Raw genomic sequence first — 18,680 nt, 5'->3', positions numbered from 1 at the left:
TTATTAAAATATGTATTTATTGAACAACTTTATTTTACATCCTAAAACACATTCTAAAATGTAAATCAATTAGATTGATTAACAGGCAATACTGTATGTTACAATGGATATCACAGTATAATATGGCAAGATATTTTAAAAACATCGCTTTGGAACTATAACATGTAGGGACAATAGACTATAGTTCATATATAGTTCAGACTATCATGACAAAGTATAAGATTTCATATGGGACAGACTCGGTGTGGTTTGCAGCATCTGTAAATATGTACACTAAAGAGTGAAGTTAGACATGTGGCCGCTAGGTGGCAGTAAAACGCCTGAATTAATCTTGCCTGCCGGAATTAAACAGAAGAAGTGCAGTTTGTTGTCGCAGTTTGATGACGTGCTGGATCTCAGTGACCGTGAGCTGTTTGACATGTTGGACGGAAAAGAAGCGTGCTAACAACAAACATGATGAATATAGCTGCTTTAGTTAACAGCCTCAGATGCTCTTTGCTACACATTGAAAGCAGACTTCTGCAGGTCGCCGGACTGACGTTAGACACGCAACTGGGTGAGTTTACTGACTGGAGCTCAGGACGTCTTCTAACGTTACTGCTGATTGTGGTGACAAGCGGTCCCTGACTGACTGACACACACCCTCACACACACTGTATTTCACCGTCTTTTCTTTTTATTTCAGTGTGATTTTTACATAACATCTAAACACGCTACCTTTGACTACCCCCTCTCTACAATCTCTACATTTGCATCATTGGGTTGCAGCTAAAAACAGGTATCAATGTGTTTTCTGTGTGCAGCTCCAGCTCTGGCAGTGAATGGCCCCAGCCTCCTGCCTCAGCCCGACAGGGAGGATGAGATGGAGGAGCAGCACAACCCGGAGCAGTCTCCCGGCCTCCTAGACGGCATCCTGTGGATGGCTGTACCCAAGAAGAGGCGCACTATAGAGATTAACCGCACCAGGAGGAGAGCTGACAGCAATCTCCTAAAAGTCAAAGTACACTGTGGATCCTCAAATTTTTCCCCAAAAACCTAACTATATATTTTTTTTTATTTTGTCTTACCTAGAGAGCTACTTACTATCTATACTGAATGTGAGTGATTAGAAAAGGTTTGGGGATATCAGCTGTAACTCACCCCTGTACATTTAAGCTCAATAGCATTTAGTTTGTATCATGTATCAGATGTTTACTCCAATAAAAGCTCGGTAGATGCAGCGTCAACAAATTACTTTTGACATGCATACACACAACAGATTATTTAAAGACTTAAATGTTATTTCATTCTTATTCAATACAGGGAAGGAAAAAATGTCTCCGAACCGTTTAATGGCATGCCGGTATTACCGGCTGCTCCTTAGCTGATCACACATAGATCAACATTGGTTTATATGTTGGCCAATAAGTAACAAGAAATAGCAGTTACTTTAAAATGTCATAGATATGTGAGAATTAGTTTAGAAACAGTCTTTGCATAACATTGTTTCACCCACAGTTTCTCTGTCTCCCTCTCGCAGAACAACATCGAGCCGTGTCCAGAGTGTGGCCACTTGAAGCAGAAACACATCATGTGTGGCTTCTGTTATGCTAAAGTGTGCAAGGAGACGGCTCTTATTCGTCAACAGATGAAAGCGATGGAAGGCGGCCCGCTGGGGGCCCCGACCGTGGAGACCGTCGTCCTGTATGAGGGCGAAACACCAAGTGAGCTGGACAAAGACAAGAGGATTGTGGAGAGGGGCAGGAAGAGGCCCGCCTGGTTCAGCTAATGATGCTGAGATATTATTGCTGTGTGTGATACATAGCTTGAGTTTGACACAGGTCACACACACACACACTGATTCTTTATATGATGTAGAAAACAGCATATTTTGTCCAGTCTGTTATTCAGTTAATGAAGGAGGCTGTTGTGTCAGTTTTGTTTCCATAAAGCAAACTGTTTGATCAGCACTGACACCGGGAGCCTTGATAAATACTGCCACGTCAGACATGTTATCTGTGAACATACTGTACTATATCAATGATGTGTTGGTCTGGGGTTCACACAGCCTCAAAGTTTTGTTATTGTTTCAACTCATATTTCCGACTGAGAGAAATTTACTGTAAATTTGGTTGACAATAAATCCATTATTTGAAAAATAAATATTGTGTATCTACTTCATTCACCATTTAAAAATAAGTGAGACCATGCAATGTACAGGGCAATGAGCTTCCACTTCATGATACAATAAGAAACAGCTAAATATATATATTTATGAACTGTGCTCTGATGTTATTAGTGTAATAAACGGATAAAGAGTTTAAGCATCCTCTAAGATTTTATTATTCTGATTAAACCTGAATTATGCGGCTCATTTTCAACCTTTAAATGGATGAAAATAGGCTAAAGCTGTTCATTAGTGGGTTTTTTTAATCTTAGTCAGGGATGAAGAAACCACATGGCATGTGATGTCAAACATTTAATTAAAAATCTGCAACGGATATATAACAAACATGTATATGACTACTAGTGGCGCAACATTACTGCTCGTATTAAATAACATTCATTCATATCAAATATTCTACATTAAATGACTGGGCTATAGAATTGCCTGCTGGTGCTCGAAAACTAACTGCCACTTCTGAACATGAAGAGATTCCTGTTTTTGTTTATGAATGTTTGTGTAGCCACAGCAACGTCTGTTCGTCACGATTCAGCATCAAACTCAAGTCATGAAGTGCTGGATCTTGTGTGTCGGGAACAGACTGTTTTTGCTGGGATGAGTCCAGCATACCTTCCAGGGCCTCAGTCACACCATCACACACACTCTGATTCAGTTTCACCCTCAGCTTTGAGGAAACTTGCGTTGCCAGCATCCTCCAAAGAGACGGAGTAATCAAGGTTTAAAGAGAGTCACATCTTCGAATGAGCTTTAGAGCTGTGAACTACAACAAATCATTAAGTAAGTAAAAGGTCAGAAATGAAGTGTGGAATTTAATTTCTTTGTCAGTAGTTACACATACAGAAGTCCAGCAAGGTCTTTTATTGCCTCCCAAACTTTTTGTCACATCCATCCATTACAAGTGACATAAAAAGACACACTGGTAGCACATCTGTAGAAAGTCTAATCGTTACAACTCATTATTCCACATTCACAGAGAGTATGAGAGATACAGCTGAGAGTAAACCGTTCACAAATCAAATGCACAGTCTCTGTGGTGCCAGAGAATGTTTCTAAAACTTAGTCACAAGCAGGGATTTTGCCGTCGGTTGCATGACTTTGGCAGGAGCAGACGTAGCTGTGGATTAATGAGTTGGATTATGACTGTCAGTGAGTGATCTGATTGCCCTAAGCTGTTTCCTTCCTGCAGAGATGTGGTCTATGTGAGAGACATTCGAGGAGTCAGAGGATACTTTTTTTTTGACCTGATGGGATAAACCCTAAATCCATGTAATTTAAGTAGATTAGTAATTTCACACTTCTGTCAACATGCACATCCACTTATAGTATGGATGCAAACACATTTCCATAATCAAACCCAGACCACAATACATAGAATTATAAGGTTGACTCCGGAAAGCGATTTATCTTTTTATCAACAGGCACATGATACAACACAGATGAGTTACGTAAACAAAATGAGTGGGGATTTCATCTGGTTGCCTCATGTCATGGAAAGAGCCAACGCTCATTTTCACATGAAAACCAAGCTTCAGGATGCCTGGAGTGATGACATTCACGACAAAGTGATGCAGAGGAGCAAAAATAGCAACAAGGCTGGGTATATAAGACGTTGCCAAACACACTCACGTCTCAGACTACTTGGTACACACAGAGATACACACATCGATGATGACAAATGATTTGATCACTTTCTGTATCCGTTTCTCTTTAGTCAAGTCGGACAGGAGTGAAAGTGGACGTTCGTCTTGGCACACGCTCGCTTACTGACATTTACACTCTCAACACCATCACACCATGCACTGTGTGAGCAAAGGAGGCTGCTACCTGGTGAACTCCTACTGTGATCTGCAGGAGGAAAACCAGTGGAGGAAGGAGAGCTACCAACAATGCTGGCTGAGCCTGGTCCTTGAAACGAGGCCACAATACAAGTAGGTGGTTGAGATTCAGCTTTATTATTATGTGGCGTAGTGCTCAGTATGTTGTGATAAGCAGGATAGAGGGTCAAGGACAACAGAGCAGGACGTGTACTCATTATATTTTTATGGTAAACACATAACATGTACGCTGTATTTTCACTTAGAGCATAAAATCCACAGTGACGTGCACATAGTTGGTCTGAAAACTGCTGCTGCACAGCATTGTTTGGGTTGAAACTCAAGTTGACTCAAGTCAAGTTGCAGTTCATGACCTCATCTTGATCAGTGGTGTCACTGCAGGTATGTTGCCTAAAGGAAAACGCCTGTAACATGTCATGTGGTGTGGTCAAAAATGTGACCAGCTTCAAAGTGTCAAGAAACAAAGAGCAGTGAAGCAGCAATCGTCTTCTAGACAGGATAAAGAAATCTTTTGTCCGGTGTGTGTGTAACGTGTTCCAGGCTCACTCTGTCAGAGATGGACAGCATTCGTAGAGAGAGTTACAAGCAGCAACAGGTGACCGACTTCATGGTGGAGAGGAGTCCCAGCCAGACACTGAGGCTGAGCAGCAACAGCAGAGTCACGGCAGAGCACCAGCTGCCCTTCTTCAACACCAGCCAACAACATCATGCTACATCCACCTTCGGGGGCAAAAAGCCAGTCATACAAGGGGAGGGGAATAATGGAGTGGGTAAACAGGAAGTGACAGCCATAACTCAGGACCTCAGCAAACCACTGAGAGTGAACTTCAGAGCCTCGAGTCTGATGATCTCACCGAGAGAAATCTCTCATCGGGTGCAGAGGAGGGAGTGAAGCAAGGAGCTCCAACGTATTTCAAAGTTCAGAAAGTATGGTGTGGCCTTTGTTGCCGTGATTTACACATCGATATTAAAAAAAGAAAGTTGTACATTGTCTTAACTATTTTAACTGAGACATTTAAACAAAAATGTACCTCCTGATCATATGCTGCACGAGTACTGTTTCTATGTAAGTAAAACATATCTAGGAAACATGATGTTTTTAGTATCATCCAAACAAAAGACCTAGACTTAAAAAAAAAGATTTTCTCATAATTCAATTAGCAAATTATTTCATTGAAAAAGTTGGAATCAAGCTGAATTGATGAATCATGTGCTACACTTTTCTGAACAAATGCAATGATACTGTACTGAAGACATGAACACATTCTGACACAGATTCTTCACAACGCTTGGAGACTACGTTCATCACTGTCAGTGATTTCCATGCCTAACAAAGCTTCATGAAACAGTGTCTGGAACCTCATTTTACTGGCTTACATGACATTAAAGTTAATAAAACTGTCCTGCTAGAGAAAATACGACAAATACCTTTACCTACATTGGCTATGATAAGGTTGGGACTATAGACGAGATGAGTGCACCAATTATTTCCATGTATTCCTGTTGCATACTGGTTTTTTTCATCATGAGCTTCCACAATAAATGCTCATTCTTCAGGATACAAACACAGCGGCAGCACCCCCCTGTGGTAAGACAATGGCATCGTAACAGTACCTGATACTATACTTTGCGAAATGTAGCAGCACTTTTTGAGATTCTTATGAGAAAACAAAAACACAAAATGAAGTTCTTAAACCAGGAATTTATTAGGATGATTTCACAGAGTGATTAGAGTCAGTACATTTCAATTCATGGCATCATATCCAGCACTTGATCACTAAGTTATAGTCCAAATAAAAACACAACAGCATAGAGAAGCTTGGTAGGCATATAGAAAAAGCTACAGCTTTAGTTTATCCTTTCAATACAGTGGTGAAGTGTAAAGTAAAAGGGTGCTATTTGACTACTTTTCAGAGCAGTATTGTGGTAAAGCGTTGCAGTACTGAGCACTACTTTGTGCTCTATTCCCACAAACCTGCATTGAAGACTAGATATTTAAAATGGTAACACACTACAGAGTGTAACGAGAGATGTAACACAATCGAAGGAAAACCTGGAAGTCCCACAGATATCAAGACTAATACCTCCAATAGTCCATCGACGTATTAAAGCATGGTGTCAACACACTACACAGAAAGACTACAATAATATTTCCATCAAAATAATGTTCTTGTTAAGGATTGCTGGCTGTTTTGTTCAACACAGTAGTTTTCATTGTGATTCATTTCCTTCCTGAAGAAACTTGCAGCAACAAAGGGACGTGTAATATCACATCACATGGGGAACAGTTAATGGGAACTCTAAATTCATTCCCGAGGTTGACGAACATACATTTTCCAGACCAACAAAATATGCACTTAGCAGTAATTCATGGCACTCAAGAGAACGAGAGTCAAATAGACATGTTCTAGCAATAAAAATCCAAAGGGCTTGATGGAAAACATGTATTTAACATCAGATGTGCGTCCAATATGGATATCACCTGAATGATCCATGTGCATGTGTATTTTTGTTGAAATTCTCATTACATCCCGACAGCAATCAATGAATTAAATGATCTGACAAAGAAGAAAAGAAAATCTGGTATCTGTGGCGGGCCACCTGCCTGCCTGCGTGCACTCATTGCTCGTCACCAGAGTCTTTCACAAGCTGCAAGCTTGAGCACTAAAGATAGCCATGTTTGTTGTTCATGTTCATATGGATGTTTTTGAGGGGAGTGGCTTTGGTGGGAGGCCTGAAGGGACGGACTGTCAGTGTTGCAGACTCAGCAACTTTCTTGCTAAATTTAGCAAGTTTTGGAGCTAGTGCTGCTAGCAACTCTTATTTGAAAAAAAGTTGGCAACACTGGGCTGTGTTTTTCAGCTGGATAATATTTTAAATCCAGCGTACTCTTGCTAGTATCTCAAGATTACCAACCCCAGCTTTAACTGGGGATTCTGAAGTAATAGTAATATTTCTGCATGCTCAAAACCTGACTTAACACCCCTTCTTTACACTGAGATGAAGGGAGGAACTTCCAGATGTTGGACATTATCTTATTGGGGTTACCTCTTGTGTGTTTCCATAACATCCCAATAGCGTAAAGATAATTAAACCAAAAAATACATGCATTTCCATTTCTGATCCAACATTTTTCAAAGTCAAATGAAAAACACAAGGTTTGTCACTTTGTTTGAGACTGGAATTTTCCTCCAAATATAGCCTCTTCAGCTCTCTTGTGTTTCTGGACCGTGACCTGCAGCTGCCAGTACTTTAGGTACACCCACATGAGGCTTCCATTCTTCCTCTTGTCCATGTTCAGCAAGTCCGCACAGTGCTTATCTCTCTTAAAAATATCCCTCAGGTCGGACTCTAGATCCAGTTCCGCTCCGATGGGGTCTTTGACGACCTTAAGCAGCATGTTGTTCTCCATCTCCAGCCTCTGATCCCGAGGTTGGATGAGGGAACAGTAGGCATTCTGGCGCTCCACAAGCTGACCCTCTAGCTCCTTCAGAGTCGTGGTGGCTCGCCGGTGCCAGTCGCTCTCTCGTTCCAGGGCGTGATGCAGCACGGCCCCTGCAGCGCCGGACGCTACCTGCCTTTGCTTCTCTTCCTCCAAGGACTGGCGCTCCTTATTAGGGAGAAGACAGCGTTTTGGGCTACAGGTTTGAAGGGAAACATGCACAATAGCAGTAATGGATTGCAAGGCAAGATTTTTACCTGATTCAACTGTTTCCGCTCTTCCATCAGCTGCTGGCTCTGTGAGATCAAGGCCTGCTTGTAACCTTTGACCCTCTGTCTCTCCTTCTCTAGCTCCAGCTCTAGCATAGCCGCTGCCCTGCGCCTCTCTGTCAGTGTGTCCCGGTATCGTGCCTCCATCTCGCTTGTTAGTGTGGACACGTCCTTGTCATACTGGTCTTTGACCTTCTGGATCTCCCTCTCAGACTCCCTGGTCCAGATCCAACCTGAGGGCACGGTGGGACTTGAGATATATTTTTTGGTATTTAGGACGCTAACCTGTTTGGTCCGTTTAAACAAACCCTGCAGCTTTTCATTGGATAGTCCAGTTTGTTTGGGCTGGTGGGCAATATCAAACCCTGGTTCAGATCAACAATGTGAACTGAGACCGCTTGAAAAGGTTGGTCTCAGTAACGCATACATATTATTATTATATACTTATATAATTTTTTGTCATAATGCCCAACCCAGTCACAGGCAGGTGGTAATAAACCATCGGAAGATGAGGGACATGTTTTCTTATTATGTCTACCTTTGTCATTTGACAATCTCAGAAGAAAAGAGACCCAGTGAAGATGCATATTGTACATGTATATAAGACTGTACACTTCCCAGAGAGTTAGGCACTAATTTGACAAATTAAAGCAAAGAAAAACCCTCTGCACATTTCAGAGGTAAAGTGTGTACCTCACACAAACTCAACCAGCTTTGCAGGAGCACAGACACGATACATGCAATGGCTCACATGTCCTCCTATGTCTGTTACTTAACCTCAGACACACTCTACATATGCCTTTGTGTAACTTACGAAATGCAGCCAGTCCCAGCATCGGGACCAGCAAGGCGTAGTTCCATTGGTTACCATCACCGGCCCCCGCCCCCCGTCCTCTGGGGTCTGGTTGGATGTTCCATCTGGGGGGGTCATTCAAGTTGTTCATGGAGACTGCTGTCACACAAACACACAGGGAGACAAACACATCAGTAATAACGGACTCCTTTTGAATTTACAATATGACATTTGTTTTACATTTTGCAACACAATCTGAAGAGTAATGGTGTTTATCACTGACAGCAGCTAAGTGTCAGAAGCAACACAGTTATGAGGTGGCTAAGCCATAGACATAACCAGACACTTCATTTAAATTAATTAATTCAACTTAATTGCAAAGTCTCATGTTTCAATAAACACTGAAGGTCCGAGTATCCATTGAATTTGTTTCACTAAAACACCGCGTCAGGCAGCAAAAACAACACCGGTGTGTCATGACTGGAAGTTTGACATTCCTGCTAACCATAAACAAGGCTAGCTATGAGCTAACATGCTAGCTAGCGTTTAGCTCGCTGGCTTATGCTCACTACAGTATGTAATACATAAACATAACACGGGACATAAGAGTTGTGTAAGTCCGACTGCAAGTCTGCTTACGTCTGTTCAATATATGATGCTGTGTCTCACCTTGAATGAAACGTCTAGGTCACTTATACATTTGTTCCTGCACACCCTGCCTGCTTCCACAACATTACGCTGCAGCAGTCCATTTTTACCGACTGGGGGTGTTTCATGGAATGTCACTTGTATTAAGACCCCATTATGTGTTATAATAAAATGTTATGTGTGTTTATCTGAATGCATTGTAGAAATAAGAATACTGTTTTCCCAGTTTAATCGCGTTAATAAGGGTTTTAAGGAATACCCATTAGGTGTGACATGAGTGTCATCCCCGTTCTCGGAGAATGGTTTGTCCCATTGCTACGGAAAATCTCATCCTCCACCGTGGCTCAGAATCGCTCCTTCAACTGACAACATGGCGAGTGTAGGCGTTGCCTCCCGACTCCTCTCCAAGAGGGTGCTCTCTAAAACAAAAGCCGTGAGTATTAGTAGTTGGATACTAAGTCTTTCATATATCTATATGTGATCTGGTTTTGTGTGTTGATTGTCTTCTTTTTTTCGCTGAAAGGGGGAATTATTCCGCACAGCTTTCGTAACCCACAGATTTCGACTTGCGTAACCCACGTTATGTAGCTTAGGGTGTTTCAATGTGACACCACGAAGAAAAGCTATCATGCTAGTTCAACTACTTGTTATATGTAGCTGTGCCATCTCTATTTGTTTCTCTTCATACATAGAAAGTAATGTTTTCAGAAAACTGTCAAGATACTCGTGGTATTCCAACATAGTTATAAAAGTCCCTTCAGTTGCCCTTGTGGTTGTAGCCGCTGTGCGTTAGCTAGCCATTTGTTAAAGGATGCAATGCAAATCTCTCAAAGGCAACTGTACACTAAAATAATCTGACAATGATCAGACCATAGTTAAGTAAAAACGTCCATTAGTTACAAAGTGCGCTAGATTTAAGTGCTAAATGATGACGGATATTAATGCTATAGTATAGACTGTTATACAAGTGTTACAAGTGATATACATTGAAAGCTTTCTTTAATATGGGAATAAACATAGCATTACATGCTTATCAGAAGAGTGTGTTTTCTATAGGCAAGCAGCCATTAGGATGATCAACGTGGCAATAGTTCTCTTGTTTGGTTTCTCCATTAATATCAATTGTTTTCTTTTGTGCCAGGTCCCTGCTGCTGCTGCTGCTGCAGTTCAGGGATCCAGAAACTTTCACTTCTCTATCTATGGCAAGAAGACAAGTGCCAAAGTATCAGATAATGTGAGTTATGTTTGCTCTTTTTGTGTAAGATGAACATTTAATAGGGTCATTCGTGTGGATGCATGATAGGGTACAGTATTGTATTTTGTCTTCGAAATCTTCTGTCCAGATTTATTTTGCTCATTGGATGTCGATATCAAAGTTATTAAATTTTGTTGATATAAACAATAATGGCCTCAAACTGATCTTGAACTAAGCATAATTAAAACACTCTGACTACAGGGATTTCCAATATGCACAAGCAAGCGGCTGTTACTTAATTGGATGTTCTTTAGTAACTTCTCTCTTTCATTGTTTTCAGATCTCTACCCAGTACCCAGTTGTGGATCATGAGTTTGATGCTGTGGTGGTAGGAGCTGGAGGAGCAGGCCTTAGGGCAGCTTTCGGCCTGTCCGAGGCTGGCTTCAACACTGCATGCGTCACCAAGCTCTTCCCCACCAGGTCCCACACTGTCGCTGCACAGGTATAATAGCTCACGTTCTGCATTGATTAGACGGGGCTTTAGCAAACCCACAATACAGATGTATTATGTAAATTCAAAGCTTCATAATCAATTGTATTAAATTATTGAATATTAACCTGATTCACAGGGTGGGATCAATGCAGCTCTGGGGAACATGGAGGAGGATGACTGGAGGTGGCATTTCTACGACACAGTGAAGGGATCCGATTGGCTGGGAGACCAAGACGCTATTCACTACATGACCGAGCAGGCACCTGCAGCCGTAGTGGAGGTAAGGTCTCAAACGCACATCAGTGCACATCAGTGGTTATGTTCACTGGCTTTTTGGCACTAAAAAAAGATTGTAAGTCATTAAATTACAATATACAGCATTCAATTTGAGGAAAAAATGTTTGCACACAAGAGTACTTCTCAGTCCAGAGTATGAGATTGTGTTTCGTAAGATATGGATATATCTTTGTAATAGTTAACATGTTAAAGCTGCATCTAACAATTAAGAGGTGGGTGTAGAAAGCAAACAGAAAACAAATGCAAACAATAAACCATCTATTTGACTTAACACTGTTTAGACGTATATGTGTTAGGGGTGTAACGATACACACAAGTCACTGGGCGATACATAACAGGAACAAATACATGGACCGTTACAGTTTGTATGAGCTGTTTAAAAAAAATTAAGAGAACTAATTTTCATTCTGGCGTCGCACCATCACAAAGGCTCTTTCCAAATCTCAACAACTTGCTGCTCTTTTCCAGCTGGAGAACTTTGGCATGCCGTTCAGCCGCACTGAGGATGGGAAGATCTACCAGAGGGCTTTTGGGGGTCAGAGTCTCAAGTATGGAAAAGGAGGCCAGGCCCACCGCTGCTGCTGTGTAGCAGACAGGACAGGACACTCCCTACTGCATACACTTTATGGACGGGTAAGTCAACACACCTTCTCCATCATTTCTTCTGCTCGGCTCATACATAAAGTACCACGAATTACCCTTTAACCCTCTGTCTTCTGTTCAGTCGCTTCGTTACGACACCAATTACTTTGTGGAGTACTTTGCCCTGGACCTGCTGATGGAAAATGGAGAGTGTAAAGGAGTGATTGCTCTCTGCATGGAGGACGGATCTATTCACCGCTTCAGATCCCAGAATACTGTCATTGCTACTGGGTAGGTATACCATTCACTGTTGGCAAAAAAAATAACAAAAGTACACACACTTTGTCTTCGCCCTTACTTCAATAAACTGCCATAGTTTGAGAGTCAATATGAGACAAAGCACAAAAGTGTATGAAATGAGTCTTCATTCTTTCCTTCCAGGGGTTATGGAAGAACCTATTTCAGCTGCACATCCGCCCACACTAGTACAGGAGATGGAAATGCAATGGTGACCAGAGCTGGCCTGCCCTGCCAGGATTTGGAGTTTGTACAGTTCCATCCCACTGGTAAGAAAAATTTACTTATTAAACCCAAGTCGTAAAATTGTCGTACTGACGCGTCAAGGCAGCAAAGTAAAAGCAGAATCTTATTTTGAAAGGCTGCATACCAGCAGCTATACATACATACTTAACGGACATGTCTATATTATTTATAGCAATGTCAACTAGTAAATGTATTCTATCAATGAACGTTCAAAGTCCGTTATTTTATTGTCGCGCTGTAAAGGGCTGTTGAGACTAATAGTGTCAACTGTGTTTCATTCTCAGTCTGTTAGGCAGTTATTGCCATTCTCCGTTCCTCTTTGCGTTTTAATTTTACCACAGACATATTAAGAGACACTGAGAGGTGTATGGACTAATTACCTCTGGTGTAATGCTTGGACAACTTGTTAGTGCATTAATTCAATGCCCGTTGTCCCATTTACTATATGGGACAGTAACGTATCTTGTTTATTTACACTCGGAGGACTTTTAAGTTAATGAGTCGGTCTGGCATACATTTATTTCAGCTCCCTAATTCTGGGCTGATCCATGAGTCTGTTCAGGCCTCTCTGTTTACATTGAGATCCAAAAACAGGTTGCTGTTAAATAAAGACATGTGGTCATCTTTATTTTTGTTCCTGCTGGACATTTGACACCAGACTCCTCAGTCACCCTGTGATGTGGCCTGTAGGAGGAAACCAAAGGCTCAGCCACTGCAGAGTTTTCTCAACTTTTTATATGTGATGCACCAACTTTGCAGCATACCTTCTTTATACAGTTTGAATATCGAAGGGATCCATAAAAGCCTTTGACTGTGGAGACTGGAGTATGCCATCAGAACGATTACGACTTTCTCATTAGTCAGCCCATAAAACTGACACTTTAATGTGAGTACACAACACTGAACGACAACGAGAGCCAAAATCATAATATCCAAATGTTTTTTGTTGTAGAACATAATAAAACAATAAAAAACAGCTTAACAAGTAGTAGCTGAAGGGATTGTGTAAAATGCTGTCAGGAAGTCAAGAGTTTTATATTAGAAAGATCTTGATTCCTTTTTTTTTTAAACTAATGCACTGAATGAATTTGAGCACTAAATACAATTTGAGGTTAAAAAAATGTAATGTAAATATTAATGCTGGGCAACGATAAAAATTTTTTAGCGCGATTAATCGCATGGATTTTTTGCGATTAATCGCATTGTTATGGCAAAGTTCAATAATGAATTTAAAAGTAGTGTATTGCGCACTTTTATTTTAAAAGTACTGCTCTATGAACAAAAGGGCAATAACATTTGGTTTGTAAACACTTTAAACACATCGGGCGCTTTTTAACAGCAGTTCTATCTCTTCACTACCTGTGCTCAGTGTGCTGACTCAGTGTGAAACGTTCCACTGCTGTGCAACAGGAATAAAATGTTTCAGCACGTCTCAGCAAAAATGTGTGTCTTGTGTCTTCATGACACTCAGAGCATGTGAATGCAGCTCTACTGTTCATCAATATAATGCTGTAACTCCGAGGTAATGATGGTTACCCAGCGATCAAAGAATAGACACTTTACCCACAATTTAGGTGTATTTTCCCTTTAACTCACGAGATGCAGCATGTTTTATACTTAATGTGAATATAATTCATACTTTGTTGGCATCTTATTCTGAAGACCGGATGTTCGTCTGAAGAAACCGGATGTTGTCTCACGTTAATATTTCCGCTAGCTTTCAAAGTCCTTCGCTCGCTCCCGATCTGTGCCGTTTAAATGCGTTTACTGTGAATTTCAGCATATAGGTGCACTAACATGTAAGTGTCTGCTGAGTTGACCACGGAGATCTGAGTGTCTGCTGACTTTACCGCAGCGATGTCCAGTAGTCTCCATTCCTCCACCGCTGCCAGTGAGCAACAGACTTTCAAAAAAAAAAAAAAAAAATATGCGTTAACGCGCTATAAAATAATTGTCGGCGTTAATTAATGAATGCGTTAACGCGATAATAACGCGTTAACTTGCCCAGCACTAAAATATACATATCACTGTTAAGTAAATAACGCGCACATTTTAGTTTTTATTGAGACAATATTGTTTCATAACAATAAAGTTTTGAGGATTTTATGTTCACAATGTTGACTTTATGCTTCTTTGTAGTTGCAATGTGGTTCAAATCTATGACATCAATCATACTGAGGATGACGTTATTACTATGAAGTATTTTCATTGCAAAGATAACTGCTTTTTACTAGTTTACTATTGAAACATTCTTTGTTTGTGTTCATCAACACAAACGAAGGAATAAGGTATCGAACATAAAACACAATTGTTGTCCTAAAAACCCAGGATTAAGCTCAAAGTTATCTGACTACAACACGGCTATTTTGAGACTGCAATATTCATATTCACAAGGAATAACTGAACTGTGTCCCTTTTTTAACACGTGAACCTTTACAGGGATCTACGGAGCTGGTTGTCTCATCACAGAGGGTTGCCGTGGTGAGGGAGGGATCCTGATCAACAGTGAGGGAGAGCGCTTCATGGAGCGCTACGCACCCAATGCCAAAGACCTGGCCTCCAGAGACGTGGTGTCCCGCTCCATAACCATTGAGATCAGAGAGGGCCGGTAAGGACAAAATATATACGTGTCTGAGATATAACTGCATGTAAAAAAAGTGTTAATCCATGCACACACTTACATCGTATCTTTATTCCTGTTTGTCTTTGTTCCCTCAGGGGTGTTGGTCCAGATAAGGACCACGTGCACCTTCAGCTTCACCACCTGCCTCCCCAGCAGCTGGCCACAAGGCTGCCTGGTATCTCAGAGACAGCCATGATCTTTGCTGGAGTCGACGTCACTAAAGAACCCATCCCTGTCCTGCCCACCGTTCATTACAACATGGGGGGAGTACCCACCAACTACAGGGGACAGGTCGGTAGAGTGTGCACAGTCGCGTAGATCCACATACATCTCCTCCTCACTCTCTTTTAAGTACTTCACCTACAAAGTGACACGCCTTTGTTTTTTTTTCCCTAACAGGTGATTACTCATACCGACGGAAGCGACAAGGTAGTTCCTGGACTGTATGCCTGCGGCGAGGCGGCATGTGCCAGTGTCCACGGTGCAAACCGGCTGGGTGCTAACTCTCTGCTTGACCTGGTGGTGTTCGGCAGAGCCTGCGCCCTCACCATCGCGGAGGAGCACAAACCTGGTGATGACCTCTGTTCATTAGTTTAATTAGAATGAAGAGTCTCTTTAGTTCTGCTTTGATTTGTTTTTTTTCCATATTTGACACTACAATGTCTGTATCAATCAAAATAGATAAATATTAGATATCAAATATCACCACTACTTTGTCAACATTTGAGAGCTTTACGGACAGGATATCTGACATCAGTAGTACACATTACCTGCTCACTCTGGTGGTGTTGTTTCCTCTTCAGGAGAGAAACTGTCCCCTCTGATGCCCAGTGCAGGAGAGGAGTCTGTGGCCAACCTGGACAAGCTGAGGTTTGCTAATGGAAGCATGAGAACCTCCGAGATCAGGCTCAACATGCAGAAGGTACACACAAAACATGCACACAAACAAAATGAGGTCGCTAACATTAGAGACATTATTTGGAAATGTGTTTGACAAAAGTGTAGGTACACCTGATCAAAAGCACAGATTAAGTCACTGTACGTTAGACGCTGTGTTTCCTTCACTGAGCCCTGCAGACACTATAGACAAACTTAAATCATCCGTCTCTTCTTCCCTTACAGACCATGCAGGCCCATGCTGCAGTGTTCCGTACCGGCTCTGTTCTGAAGGAGGGATGCGACAAGATGGACGCCATTTACCAGACCATGGATGACATCAAGACCTTTGACAGAGGTAATGCGCCACTGTCTGTGACTGTCTGTTTACAGTTCCTTCTGCATCTTTCTGCAAAGAGGTGTCCTAGTATTATTCATCATGGCTTTAGGTCATTTGTTCAAGCTCAATGGACGCCTACAGGGACGGACTTGATTCCAACACGCTTCACAAAAACAATGCATTTCTTGAAGATCTAGGTTTGTGTTGCAAATGTGCTGTGCGTTACCTTTGTAACAAAATTATGAAACTATAGTTTGCAAAGTACTCAAAAGCCAAGCGGTTGAAAAATACTTCTAAATGATGACGGACATGCGGTGATTGAGTCATTTAGAAGCTGCGACGCCTTGTAGGTCGGAACCAAAACAAACCAAAACGTCTCCTGCAGTATTACTCTGTGAAGCACTGTAAGTGATAAAATAACTTCCCCTCTCTCTTCCAGGCATTGTGTGGAACACAGACCTGGTGGAAAGTTTGGAGCTGCAGAATCTGATGCTGAACGCCGTCCAGACCATCCACTCTGCTGAGCAGAGAAAGGAGAGCCGCGGAGCCCACGCCAGAGAGGACTTCAAGGTCAGTTGGACCACACTTTGTACTCTGTGTATATGCGGTTTCTTTATCCATTGTTTTGTTTTTGCAGTGATTTTTCCTCTGCTTCACCATTCTGTCAGTGTTCTCCTTTTCTTTCTGTTATTCTCTGCTTACCTTAGATGTAGATCAATCGCCCACTGTTTGCTCCGAACATTCATTCCATCGCTTGATCTGTTCTTTTCTAAACTGACTTTGTATTTCTTTTTGTGTTCGTGGATAACTGGGTACATAACTTCTCACTCTGTATTGCAGCTGATATTGATTTTCTTTAATATATTCCAGGACCGTCTCGATGAGTTCGACTTCTCAAAGCCCCTGGAGAGTCAGGAGAGGGTGCCCTACGAGCAGCACTGGAGGAAGCACACTATGTCCTACGTCGACTCCAAGACTGGAAAGGTACGATCCCACTCAATGTGTGTGTTGTAACACTTACAGCAGGCTGGTGTAGTAACCATTATTAACTTTGCAGGCCTGAATAGTCAGTAATATGTGATTTATCCATTGTTCTTGTCTCATCACAGGTGACCCTGGAGTACCGCCCTGTTATCGACCACTCTTTGGACGAGCAGGTCTGTGCCCCTGTCCCTCCTGCCATCCGCTCCTACTAAGAAGATCTCCTTTCCTCTCACCCCTTACAAGCAATTCACTCATTTATATACTATTTATGAAGAAGATGATGATATCTGGGACAAGCTTTGCTTATGGTTGCACATGTATCCATTTATGATGGTTAAATACAAATCTGTCTTGTCTTTAAACTCCATCCCTTTATCTCCCCTTCCTTGTTCCTGTGTGTTTTGCCTTGATTTAATCTGCGTGCAGCAGATAGATTTCAACATGGTTCTTCTATGTATTAGGAGGCACTCAAGACTAGTGGGTGACTTTTCAGCCTCCAGCTGAAGTACAAAAAATATTCACCAAGTGTTGCACCACTTAAGTTTGGTTTTCTGTGATGACCCCATACTCACATTTACAAGTCTTGTGTTGCATTCTTCAATTATAACTTCTCTCCTTTTGCTTTCTAAAGTGAAGAGATGGTGGAAATTATTGCAATTTGAAATACACACGTATGGCAAGCCGCAAAGGGATATTTTAAGTATGTAAATATTGCTTAAATGTACAATAAACATAAGGAGTTATACTTAATGTACTTGTTGAGTATGAGGTAGTCTGTCCTCACTCAGTATGGCCTTCGGTCTGTGATGCTTTTGCTGATACTTCATGCGTGTGGTCCAAACAACAAAGTACATCTATTTCATGTGCAGTACATAATCAGCTGATAAACTTAATTGACCTTAAGTTATCTGTAATTCTTAACTCCTAAGGTTAAGCAGCTTGATGTAGTATGTATTTAGCCAAAATATGGTGTCACAGCTGTTGGTACAATGCAGGGTTCATACACATTTTGACCAATTGATTTCCATGACTTTTCCATGACTTTAAACCAAATTTCCATGACCAAACATTTTGTGAAATCTCGGTGTATACATGAAAAAGTGAGAAAATGTAGTATTTAAACTAACAATGAGAATTCCAAAGCATACAGTATACCTTAAATGACACAAACGAATGAGAGACAATAGTTTGATTAAAAGAATAAACATTTATAAATATACTCTGGTTGACACTGACACATCAATAAGAGCTTTAGTAGGTAGCAGCATCCAGCTAGTGCACATATTGCTTTCCCTTTTGTAGTGCAAATTTTTCATTGAACCCTGTTACTGTATGGCTTCATATTAACTTCCACTGTTACTGTACAGCCGTTAGAATTGTGGCCTATCTTCTATTTGCAATTAATATGCATTCAATCCAGTTCAATTATTTAAATGAAAATGATACTACTCTGGCTAAGGTAACTTATCAAGAGTAAAATAATAGCTGTGATCTATACACACCTCTGCATTAGCAACCTGCTGAAATGAAGGTACAGGCACCTTAACCCTCTCATTACTTCAGGGTTCTTGAGAGCAACTGCACGTGGGACTGTTG

The 18,680-nt window shown here is 41.3% G+C and overlaps 4 protein-coding genes across 6 annotated transcripts; 3 read left to right on the top strand and 1 right to left on the bottom strand.

Annotated features, from left to right (window-relative positions):
- The first annotated feature begins 241 nt into the window (after positions 1-241).
- On the top strand, positions 242-2,142 carry mrpl32 (mitochondrial ribosomal protein L32). The gene is made up of 3 exons (XM_076081402.1): positions 242-556; positions 804-1,000; positions 1,520-2,142. Exons 1-3 carry the CDS (start codon positions 454-456, stop codon positions 1,766-1,768), a joined length of 549 nt encoding a protein of 182 aa, XP_075937517.1. The 5' UTR covers positions 242-453; the 3' UTR covers positions 1,769-2,142.
- A 1,816-nt stretch (positions 2,143-3,958) lies between these two features.
- LOC142938220 (telethonin) lies at positions 3,959-4,933 on the top strand. Its single transcript, XM_076081477.1, has 2 exons — positions 3,959-4,092; positions 4,540-4,933. The coding sequence occupies exons 1-2, from the start codon at positions 3,959-3,961 to the stop codon at positions 4,889-4,891; spliced, it is 486 nt and encodes a 161-aa protein (XP_075937592.1). The 3' UTR covers positions 4,892-4,933.
- Positions 4,934-5,681: 748 nt separating this feature from the next.
- Positions 5,682-9,529, bottom strand: LOC142938141 (coiled-coil domain-containing protein 127-like). 3 transcript variants are annotated; one of them, XM_076081379.1, is made up of 4 exons: positions 9,411-9,529; positions 8,525-8,662; positions 7,699-7,943; positions 5,682-7,609 (listed from the first exon to the last, which is right to left on the bottom strand). In XM_076081379.1, exons 1-4 carry the CDS (start codon positions 9,433-9,435, stop codon positions 7,163-7,165), a joined length of 855 nt encoding a protein of 284 aa, XP_075937494.1. In that variant the 5' UTR covers positions 9,436-9,529; the 3' UTR covers positions 5,682-7,162. The 3 variants fall into 3 exon arrangements, with proteins under 3 accessions (XP_075937494.1, XP_075937495.1, XP_075937496.1); XM_076081380.1 differs by lacking the exon at positions 9,411-9,529 and adding an exon at positions 9,173-9,256; XM_076081381.1 differs by lacking the exon at positions 9,411-9,529 and adding an exon at positions 9,173-9,256 and having other exon boundaries at positions 8,525-8,659.
- sdha (succinate dehydrogenase complex, subunit A, flavoprotein (Fp)) lies at positions 9,513-17,987 on the top strand. Its single transcript, XM_076081378.1, has 15 exons — positions 9,513-9,584; positions 10,293-10,385; positions 10,687-10,848; positions 10,976-11,119; positions 11,605-11,769; positions 11,861-12,009; positions 12,160-12,284; positions 14,701-14,869; positions 14,980-15,175; positions 15,284-15,455; positions 15,688-15,806; positions 16,007-16,118; positions 16,540-16,670; positions 16,971-17,084; positions 17,210-17,987. The coding sequence occupies exons 1-15, from the start codon at positions 9,522-9,524 to the stop codon at positions 17,294-17,296; spliced, it is 2,001 nt and encodes a 666-aa protein (XP_075937493.1). The 5' UTR covers positions 9,513-9,521; the 3' UTR covers positions 17,297-17,987.
- The last annotated feature ends 693 nt before the right edge of the window (positions 17,988-18,680 follow it).

Source organism: Anarhichas minor, unplaced genomic scaffold (assembly GCF_050575085.1).
Source record: "Anarhichas minor isolate MPS153535 unplaced genomic scaffold, ASM5057508v1 ptg000080l, whole genome shotgun sequence".
Taxonomy (NCBI): Eukaryota; Metazoa; Chordata; class Actinopteri; order Perciformes; family Anarhichadidae; genus Anarhichas; species Anarhichas minor.
The sequence above is the reverse complement of the archived record's forward strand: the minus strand, read 5'-3'. Positions and strand labels throughout refer to the sequence as shown.

Bases quoted from the DNA above. Each gene is read 5' to 3' on its own strand.
- sdha (XM_076081378.1), top strand. From the start codon at position 9,522: ATGGCGAGTGTAGGCGTTGCCTCCCGACTCCTCTCCAAGAGGGTGCTC. The intron at 15,456-15,687 runs GTGATGACCTCT...TTTCCTCTTCAG, and splicing joins CGCGGAGGAGCACAAACCTG to GAGAGAAACTGTCCCCTCTG. The intron at 17,085-17,209 runs GTACGATCCCAC...GTCTCATCACAG, and splicing joins TCGACTCCAAGACTGGAAAG to GTGACCCTGGAGTACCGCCC.
- mrpl32 (XM_076081402.1), top strand. From the start codon at position 454: ATGATGAATATAGCTGCTTTAGTTAACAGCCTCAGATGCTCTTTGCTA. The intron at 557-803 runs GTGAGTTTACTG...TTCTGTGTGCAG, and splicing joins GACGTTAGACACGCAACTGG to CTCCAGCTCTGGCAGTGAAT. The intron at 1,001-1,519 runs GTACACTGTGGA...TCCCTCTCGCAG, and splicing joins GCAATCTCCTAAAAGTCAAA to AACAACATCGAGCCGTGTCC.
- LOC142938220 (XM_076081477.1), top strand. From the start codon at position 3,959: ATGCACTGTGTGAGCAAAGGAGGCTGCTACCTGGTGAACTCCTACTGT. The intron at 4,093-4,539 runs GTAGGTGGTTGA...AACGTGTTCCAG, and splicing joins GAAACGAGGCCACAATACAA to GCTCACTCTGTCAGAGATGG.
- LOC142938141 (XM_076081379.1), bottom strand. From the start codon at position 9,435: ATGACACTCATGTCACACCTAATGG. The intron at 8,663-9,410 runs GTATTCCTTAAA...TTTGTGTGACAG, and splicing joins ACTCATGTCACACCTAATGG to CAGTCTCCATGAACAACTTG. The intron at 7,944-8,524 runs GTAAGTTACACA...CCGTGCCCTCAG, and splicing joins GCTGGGACTGGCTGCATTTC to GTTGGATCTGGACCAGGGAG.